The following is a 10,276-nucleotide window of genomic DNA, read 5'->3' as shown; positions in this document are numbered from 1 at the left end:
GATTCACCATGTCAATTCCTGGAATGAAGGGTTGATTTCTCAAGAACAGCTAAACAGGTTAGAAATCTTAATACATTACAGTTAACAAGGATGAGGGGTGACCTTATTGAAAGATACAAGAATCCGAGGAGGTTTGACAGAATAGAGTCATACAGCACAGAAACAGGCCCTTCCGTCCAACTCGTCCACACATTCCAATCTGACCTCGACCCATTTGCCAGTATTTGGCCCATATCCCTCGAAACCCTTCCTTTTCATAGACCCATCCAGATGCCTTTTAAATGGAGCCATTTTACCTCCCTCCACCACTTTATCTGGCAGCACATTCCATACATGTACCAGCCTGTCTGTGAAAAGTTTACCCCTCAGGTGCTTTCTAAATCCTTCCCCTCTCACCTTAAACCTACGCCCTCTAGTCTTGGACTCCCCAAACCTAGGAAAGACTTTGGCTATTCATCCTTTTCATGTCCCTATGAACTTATAAGAAAGCCTCCCCTCAGCCTCAGATGGTCCAGGAAAAAAAGCCCCATCCTGTTCAGTCTCTCTCTATTGCTCAAACCCTCCAGTGCTGGCAAAATCCTTGCAAATCTTTTCTTCAGCCTCTCAAGTTGAACAACAATCTTCTTATAAAAGGGAGACCAGAATTGCATGCAGTACTCTAAAAGTGGCCTCACCAATGTCCTGTACAGCCGCAACATGATCTCTCAAATTCTATCTCAATTTTGTGTCCAACGAAGACGTTGAGATGACGTCTCAACTAATGGCGTTCTGGTGTATAAACCACAAAAAAAACCCATTATATACATTCAGCAGCATAACAAGGAAGGCAAATGGAATATTGTCCTTTATTTCAAAGGGAATAGAGCATAAAAATGGGAAATCCTTATTAAAACTGTAGAAGGCATTAGTTAGACCAGGCCTAAAATACTGTGAACAGTTTTGATCACCTTATCTAAGGAAAGATATATTGGCTTTGGAGGCAGTCTCGAGAAGATTCACTCGGCTGGTACCACCTTTGGAAGAACTTCCTAATGAGGAGAGGTTGAGTGGGACCTGTACTCATTATTGATTAGCAGGATGAGAGGACACTTTGTTGAAACGTCGAAGATTCTCAAAGAGCTTGACAGGGTAGATGTGGGAACGTTGTTTGCTTTTGTGGGAGAGGCTAGCACCAGGGGGCATAATCTCAGAATAAGTGGTCACCTATTTAAAACAGCAGAGGAATTTCTTCTCTCTGAAGTTCATGAGTCTGCAGAGGGCTGTAGAGGCTGTGTTGTTAGGCAAATTCAAGGCTGAGAGAGGCAGCCTGTTAAATCAGAAATCGGGTTGAAAGTGGTCACATCAGTCATGATCTCATTAAATGGCCAAATGGCCTGCTTTTGCTCCTACATTTTATGGTCTTAACTTGTAAGGACCCAGGCACAGTAACAATCTTCCTTCAGAGTTGGAGGAAACGAGAGCTAAAATTCCTAGTGCATTTGAACACAATGTCAGTAGCATTCCAAAAGAATGCAACTGCAAACTACTGAACAAGGGAAAGAGCCCATCAAATAACCTGTGTGCTAACAAAGTTCACAAAAATACAATGAGAAATGTAGAATTACAATTTTTTTTATTGCAAAATGAAGATGTTTAAAACCGAAGTGTCAATGAAGCTAGAAATTACTTTTCATAAATAGGTAGAGAAATGGAAAGCAGTGGCTTTAAAAACAAAATCACAGAAATAAGGCTATTCATATCTCCAAACGGCAGCCTACAATATCTGTCAGTGTGACAAGAGTGTGCTGTGTGTGTCAGGAAGCAAGTGAGTGGTAAATAATGCAGCAACTCTCAGTCAAGAGAGTATGTGGTAGAAAGTGCACTGAGGTGAAGGTCCAGGCTAGCTTACTGATTTATTTATTGCTGATCTAAGAACATGGATGGAAAAAGGAAGTGAAGCATCGCTTCGATTAAGACGGAATTAACAGGTATTACAACATGGGTGGTTAAAAATGGAAAGAAATTGAGAGTCCAATGTAGATTAATCATAACTCCAAATTGCGTGCCATCTCAGACTGAAGCACATATCTTTCAACTTCTTTTTATTTGCTCATGGGATCTGAGCATCACTGGAAAGGACAGCATTTACTGTCCATTGCTTGATCAGGTTATGGTGAGCCACCTTGATGCCAGCAGCTTGACCACAGAAATATTACGGAAGGGTCTCCACAATTTTGACCCACCAACAATGGAGAACTAGTGTGTTCTCAACACAACTCCAGCATACAAAATCAATCCTCCTTTCCAACTGTAGTGTCGTGGTAAAATCACAACTATGCTTGTACAATAATTTTCAAACTACATATTTTAAATTGGGGGAAGTTATAGATGCATGGTGACATTGAACTGCGAAGAGTCATGCGCACGCCCAAAAAAAAAGGTTGATCAGTTCCGGGTAAAGAGTTTTGTTTGGAATGCAAACCCAGAAACTATCTTAGTGTGATTGGATGAAAGTCCATTTTGGCCAGAATGGTGAATACATGAATACAATCCTGTGCCCTGTTGAAAAATAGTACGTTATTCGATATAAAAGACTGTGACAGTATGTATGAAGCAATATAGATCAGTGGAAGAATGTATGTTGAGGTTATGACATTCAAGTTTGAATTGGTGTAGTCAAAAGTGGTCCCTTTTTTAAAAAAAAAAGTCTGAATCCTACACAAAGTACACCAGACGCTAGGATTCTCTTCACAGATGATATATAACCCTTGAAGTAATTCAATCATTTTCTCTTATCTACAGCATTAAACACACAAAACAGGCCCAATCACAAAATATGACCAGAACTGCAAGCAGGTTACAAAAATGGTAAATTTACATTAATTTACAAAGTGTTGAGTAAATGAATTTCAGGGTTAAAAATGTCAACATTGAACAACACCTCACACTTCCAGAGGCCAATCTGGAAGGGTCACTTCAATTGTGCAAGATTGGGTTGAAGTATGGGCAAAACAAATAAATTCAGCATGAACTATTAAAAGACAGACTTCACATACAACAGGATTTTAATCAGATTGCCTCAATTAATAGTGCTGTTATTTTCAGAACTACCTATCATTTGAAGGAGGCCTTCACTTTCCATGGCAATAAACTCACTTGATGTAGGTCCCTCCCAACTCCAACATCGCAAAATATTCAGGAAAGGTGGTTGTCAGAAATGCCCACCTTCAGAACTCATCTAACTAAGCTAGTAGCAGGATATGTCTTCTGATCAGACACCTACACATATAATACTGTCATAAGAACAACCTTGCCCGTGACTTAGGTCAATTTGATGACACAGTTTAGTGGAATCAAACCACGCGATCCAATTTCAGCACCTTCACCAATTATTCAAAGAGTCTCCAAATCCTCAGTGAGCATCAAAAAAAAACAAGGCTCTGAACAGATAAAAATTTTAAAAGTGGCCTCTCTGAGCGATAAGAAGTATTTTGTGACATTGATAAGGTGAACCTGGAAAATTACTTGGTCAGTCAGACCAATGGACTGAGGGGAAACTACTTTGAATTCAAAACAGTTTTACATACATCTCAGGTGGCAGAACAGTTTTTGCAAATGTGTGTCGTGCTTTGACTTATTGTTCTATCCAGTATTGCTATGTACTCAAACAGCTCAGGGGATTTAAGCAATGGATGGGGCTCCGCATGGGTTATTTCAGAAACACCAGAGATGGATGGGACAAACTGGAATTCCTAATCCTGACTCTTCCTGCACTAAATTATTACTGTAACTCTAGAATAAGTCGTATATTATTTAAATATCAACAACTATTTATAAATGTACAAATTCCCTTTACAAATCAAACAGAATTTAACCAGTCAAGCATTTGGCATCAGCATTTTTTGATAATTAAGAAAACTGGTTTTCTTGCTGGGGTCCTCAAGATGGGTGGAGCAAACCTCCCATTCATCTGAACTCAGTTAGGAATTAAATATTAGGCTAAATTAAATTATAGCTCAAAAGGAAAATGTCTGAGCATTCATCACCAGTTTCATATTACTTTCTGGAATCATGTAGATCAGTTCTCACCAAAATAAATGTCACATAATCAGTATAATATTTAGAACTAATTTAGGAGTCTGACCTCAGAATATTAATTGCTTTTCCAATGAAGATAACAAAATTCATTATATAGTTTCTAGGCATCAGTTGGGTAAATCCACACCCAATAGCAAGTAAATCTGGACAAACTTATTACAATTTAATTTAGGGAGTTGTCTTTCCTCCAGAGCTCCCTGGAGGCAGTACCATGCTATCAGCCATCAAAGGAAACCGTGGGCCAACCACTGACAAGAAAAAAAAGGTTTTCCATGTCTAAATTTGGGAGGTAGTTGGGCAGACTTCCAGATTCAGTTTGCATTATCAAAAATCAACAGGGAAAAGGACTTTGGACTCTGCATTCTGAGGTGCTCGCTGTACGGTCCACAACATTACATGTGGGGAGAATAATATGGAATCCACGAGCAGCCCACGTGACCTACATGACTACCAAGTTAGTGATGCAGAGGGAAACCACCAAAAGAAATTCTGATCACAGCAAACTTTCACATTCCTGTCAACGTTTTTCCAGGTATGGAAAGAGACGGGGGAGGGAGCAAAATTAAGACATGTACTCTTTCTCAGAGCAGAACAACGAAAAGAAAACTGCAATTGAAAAATAAAACAGTTCCAGGCCATTACGTGTGCTTGATAATTAACGTTTGGAAAATGAGTGATTACTCTGCCCAATAAACCCATTATTCTCAGTGAAAGTTGTGTGCTCTGAAAGCATTAACATTTTTGGCCAAAGAGTGTTAGAATTTGTTTTCTAAATTCTGCTGTTTCAACTTCCCCATAGAGGAGAACTAAGTGTTGACTGTGTATTATTGGCAGCCTCACAGAGGCTAATTAGTCCAGACTATAACTGGGTAGCTTTGACCAGAACGTTTGGCTTCAAGACCCACCTGCTTTAGCGGTATGTCATAACATGTCTGAACGTTTTGATTAAAAATATATAAAAATATAAAACTGGGTTTGCTGGATATGATTAAGTTACATTAATTAGCAAAATCTCAGTTAGTGAAGAGGAAAACATAAAAACGCACTCATTCGAAAATCTTCACAATTAAGCCCAACAAGGAGCAGCAGGCAGTAACAATTCCATCAACCATTAGCCTTCATCTTTTGCCTAATCCATCCCATGCCTCATTTAAAAGCCATTAAGAAATTGTGATGTTTAAATCAGAAACTCCAAATAAAATGCACCTTCAGTGTTAGCAAGAGGGTTAACAAAAGGCAAAGCATGTGATGAATTGGGATAATGCATTACATTGAGGGGAGAGAGAGAGAGAGAGAGAGAAGGGGAGACTGGAGATGCAATATGACCTCTGTTTTTAAATGCAGTATAGAGTGCTGAATTATCACAACCCTTGCAGCTTTGAAACGCACTGAATTCTTTTCCTCCATCCTATCCCTGACCAGCAGCATTTTCAATTGTTTAACAAACATTCAAAGCTATGCTACTTAAAAACTGGAGGAAAACACTGCTGTAGCTAAATGGCATCTGTTGAATAACCTGAATGGGACTTGTTAGTGGCTTGTCAGAGATTCAGCACACAGTAGCTGTGACTAGCTCCCCAATGCACAGTGCAAGCGTGTCTCGACATGTCCAATTTCCCTCTGCAGGTTTTTAACTGACAGCCTTACAAGGCAGAATAACTCGGCAAAAAGTTGGGATCAGCAGGCAGTTGACCACAGCACAGGGTTTCGAAAGCAAGGGCAGGGAGATGAAGACATGAGCTTTCAGGGTTAAAGCAGACGAGGGAAAAGCTTAAACGTACCTGAGGTAGTTAGGACTATACACACAATGCTCAAAAACTACATTCAGTCAATTCTTTAAAATATGGGCTAAGGAACAATTCTTTGACACTTAAAAATAGTACCAAAAAGTAGTGCTATTTAAAAGGGGGGAGAAGAAACATGCAGTGAAAGCATAGCATCTCTGTAGAGTGAAGCAGAATCGCAAATGAATCAGAAACAATAACAGAATTTAGTTAGGAATTAGTTTATGAATAACCATTGGTGAATTAATTCACACCCACCCTCCCTAAAATGAATTTGATTGATTTTGTGTGCAAAACAAGCTTTTAAAATTCACTCCCAAGTCACAAGATGAGGTGGCACTTTAAAATGACTTGGGAACAAGGCTGAATTTTGCCCTTGATGGCGATAGTTTGAAACAGTGATAAAACTGACAACCAAGGCTCTTTACAACACAGAAAACCTTGCAGTACTCCATGTTAAAAGGATCTGTCCATTCTGCTGCCAATCTTGAGAAACTGGGTCCAAATGGCTTGAGCCACTCAAGGCAAAGCTGTTTAAGTCATTTTTCTCTCCGGCTGGACTTAGTCCACATCTTCCCAAGTCAAGTTCGAGAATATCCAGATTAAATAGCAATGTCATCCTGGTCAGGGGGGCTGAAGGCTGCAGCCCTGAGGATGTCCAGAGCATGAACCAAAATGAGGGTCCCTGTCAAGTGTTTCCAGCGCTTGGTGATGGGATGCTTCATTTTATCAAGCCCCAGGTGTAGTTCCTGAATCACATCCCTGTAGCTGTCTCCAATCTGTGCACTCCAGGTCAGCAAGAAGTCATAGGCTGGTTTCCACATAGCCTGGAAGAATACAAATCAATTAGACCTGCTATTTTGTACAACCACCTGTATTTATGAAACACCATTTACATTGCAAATTGTATTGATCCTTCCAGTGGCAGAAGGTATTTACTTTTTGCTAACCTTGTCACACCCTTCTGTTCGAATAATAGCTTAGAAGCTGCATAGTATAATACACACCTAGCCACTTTTGAAAATTGTCAATCATTTAAAGGTTATGGGCATTGCTGGCTTGGCAGGAACTAGGAACTATGGCAGACAAAGGAGGTATTAATGTGATGTTTTACTTCAAATCGGATGCCATTTTACAGCCAATAACATTTCTGCACATAACAAGGTTGGGGGCTTTCCCCAATACTGACATTTTGCTCACCCAATCAAAATTGAGTCACTTAAACAGACTTGGAATAAGGGGCTGAAATTGTTAACAGCAGAATTAATTCTATATATCCAGATTACAATAAAATTCACAATGACCCATGTCTCAGAATCAGAAACAGGGAAAAAAAAACAACTAGAATCTTTCAATCATGTGGAACCAAAAACCAAATCAGTTTTCCAAGGCAATTAACTTGTCAATGGCTCCATACTTGGGAAATTCTGGTGGTTATCACAAACCTTCATTGGCTACTCAGCTGCATTATACCCAAGACAACAACAGGAAACTAGGCTTTGGATGTGAGTTATGTAAACAAGGATAGCGAGGAGGAGAGGAAAATAAAATCAGACTCCTGCTCATAAGTATTATCACTATGACTACACTGCATGTGCAATCCTCGACAAAAGACAGGATCATCTTAGCTGTAATACCCATAACAACAACTTACACTTACATGGTATCCTAATGTATGAATGACCCCAGATGCTTCACAGGAGCAATATAAAATGAAGAAAGACACAATCCATATCAGCAGTTCTTAGATCAGATAACCAAAAAAACTTAGTCAAAGTTTTTCAAAAGTATCTTAAAATGAGAGAGGGGAAAGGGAGGGGGAGATAGAAGATATAAGGTGAGCAACTTCCAGAATTTCAGGCTTCAACTATGGCGACCGATGATGATGTGATTATAAGTGTAGATGCATAAGAGGCCAGAATTAGTAGTGTAAAAATATCTCAAGAGGATAATGAGGTGGAGGAGACTATAGAGATAGGAAAAGGTAAGGCAGTGAAGGAATTAGTAAATTTAAGAAGTTTAGAACCAAGATATTGCTTGACCAGGAACCAAGGTAAATCAATGAGGTGAGTAGGTGATGAGAAACTAGGTCATGCTGCAAATTAAAACACAGGCAGCATAGTTTTAGACGATCTCAGGTTTATGGAGGGAAGATAGCAGAAGGCTAGCCAGGAGTGCATTGGAATAACAGGTAATTAGATTAGATTAGATTACATTACATTATAGTGTGGAAACAGGCCCTTCGGCCTAACAAGTCCACACCGACCCGCCGAAGCGTAACCCACCCATACCCCTACATTTACCCCTTACCTAACACTACGGGCAATTTAGCATGGCCAATTCACCTAACCCGCACATCTTTGGACTGTGGGAGGAAACCAGAGCACCCGGAGGAAACCCACGCAGACACGGGGAGAACGTGCAAACTCCACACAGTCAGTCGCCTGAGGCGCCTGAAAGGTACAAATTAAGGTTTCAGTAGCATTTGGGCTGATATAAGGTTGATGCAATCAGTGTGACAGAGGGGGAAACAGACACCAACAGAGATGAAATAGGCAAGGTAGGAAGTTCATTACAGGATCAATACAGTTGGCAAATCTGTTGATGCCTACTGCATAAACTGATACATGATGAAAACTAGATGTTGGTATGTGAGAGAGAGACTCCAACTGCAAGGCCTTCACACTGACCTTGACACAATAGCATTGCTTTAATCAGAAAGGCACAAATAATTCCTTTACATTAGCTAGAATTGCTCTGGAATATCACAGATACAGATTTGAAAACATTTGATTCAAGAGAGAGGCTAGATATCACAAATTCCCTGTGGCTGGTGGGGAGTACGGATCTCAGTCGATGGATTCCAGGACATACCCAAGAACTAATAAGAGAAGTCAACTAGGTCTGAGATTCAAACCTCCAAACCATTGCAGAAGAACAAATCACAACAGCCATCATTTTTAAAAGAGTTTGTACCACGATTCCATAACCAAAGGGGAGGGTAGAAGGCAGGGTGGGCTGAGATGTGGAACTGAAGAATGGAAATTGAAAGCGCTTGCTGTTAAAAAGATTTTTTGAACAATCTTTAACTCCAATCCATCCCTATTAACTCGAGAAGATGTTTTATTTAAATATTAGTATTAATATTTTATTTTATTAATTTGGAAGTACAGAACTTGAGCACTGCTGAAGAAAATACACGTTTTCTCAAAGCTTTGTTTGCACTCATCAAGACAATTTTCAGAAAATATCAACGAAAAGGAAAACAACCTTATTCCACTGTGTGAGAAGAAAGCACTGTTTGTATGGCAAGCGGACCATGGGGAAGGTATTGCCGTGGAGGATGCATCAGTGACATGAAGGCTAAAATAAGATTGTCACGTTTGGTTTCAGCCCATATCTGATTATTCTGGAATGTCAAGCAACAGGGGAAGCTAGCTGTCTCGCAGCGCAGTAATGAGCGGTGTTCACCACTTGCATGGTGCCGCTGACAAACCAAAAAGGCATTCTGTCTATCACACAAATGTGCCATGCTGCTATTGTGCACATCATATGTCCCAAAGCCTGGCAGATCATGTTGGACAAAACATCATATTGGTTGTTCACAACTGCGAAAGCACTAACTGGAGCTCAACCAACCCGTGCTTGCAGAACTGAAAAAGTATTTAACATCAGATGTGAATCGCTGATTGGACATCATTGGTCAAATAATCCATGATGTGTGACAAATTACACTGATGACCAATTGAGGATTGTCATTTGGGTTTACAGTGTGATGCACCTGCATGCAGTGGAAGCTACGTAAACGGATACGTCATCCTGCAGGCAGAAGGAATATGCACATGTATCAAATCAATAAAACAGATGACAGCCAGTCTTTGGTTCATTTTTCAGGGCAATACCTTGAAAAACCAGAGTCAACCTGCGTGATTTCAATTTAAACAAAACTTGGCAGTTACCCGTCAGCTGTCATCTAACTGGTGGATTCTGCACCGGCAATGTCGATCCCAATCGGAGTTCATTGCCAATCAATCAATACTTTCTTCTCATACACTATTAAAAAGATTGCTTTCCCTTTAAATTGATACACTTTTCAAATTGTCCTGATGAGTGCAAGGCGAAAAGAGAGAAGTCGTTTTCATTTGTGGAAAAACAGAACGAGAAGGCACAGATTTAAAATAATTAGCAAAAGGAGCAGCAGAGTTGTTAGGAAGCATCTTTTTTAAGCAGCGAGTGATTAGGATCTGGAATGTATAGCTTGAGAGAGTGTGGTGGGGACGGACTCAATTCCTGATTTCAAAACAGAATTGGCTCTGTCTAAAAAGGAAGAACGCGTGGAACTAAAGGGAAAAGATGGTGGATTGCCACTCGATATGTTAGACTCAAAGACAGAGTTGGCACAGACATGACTTGCT

The 10,276-nt window shown here is 40.0% G+C and overlaps 1 protein-coding gene across 3 annotated transcripts in view; it reads right to left on the bottom strand.

Annotated features, from left to right (window-relative positions):
- Nucleotides 1-1,595: 1,595 nt before the first annotated feature.
- LOC122551354 (SH3 domain-binding protein 4-like) overlaps nt 1,596-10,276 on the bottom strand; it is a 65,045-nt gene continuing 56,364 nt past the window's right edge. For all 3 annotated transcript variants that reach the window (XM_043693095.2, XM_087988776.1, XM_087988775.1), the window contains exon 5: nt 1,596-6,688. In XM_043693095.2, coding sequence (XP_043549030.2) covers nt 6,464-6,688 — 225 coding nt within the window. In that variant the 3' untranslated portion in view covers nt 1,596-6,463. The remainder of the gene's footprint in view (nt 6,689-10,276) is intronic.

This window comes from Chiloscyllium plagiosum, unplaced genomic scaffold (genome assembly GCF_037043375.1).
Source record: "Chiloscyllium plagiosum isolate Xiang-an unplaced genomic scaffold, Cpla_swu_hap1 HiC_scaffold_7, whole genome shotgun sequence".
Taxonomy (NCBI): domain Eukaryota; kingdom Metazoa; phylum Chordata; class Chondrichthyes; order Orectolobiformes; family Hemiscylliidae; genus Chiloscyllium; species Chiloscyllium plagiosum.
Note: the sequence above shows the minus strand (reverse complement) of the source record. Positions and strands in the feature narration are given on the sequence as shown.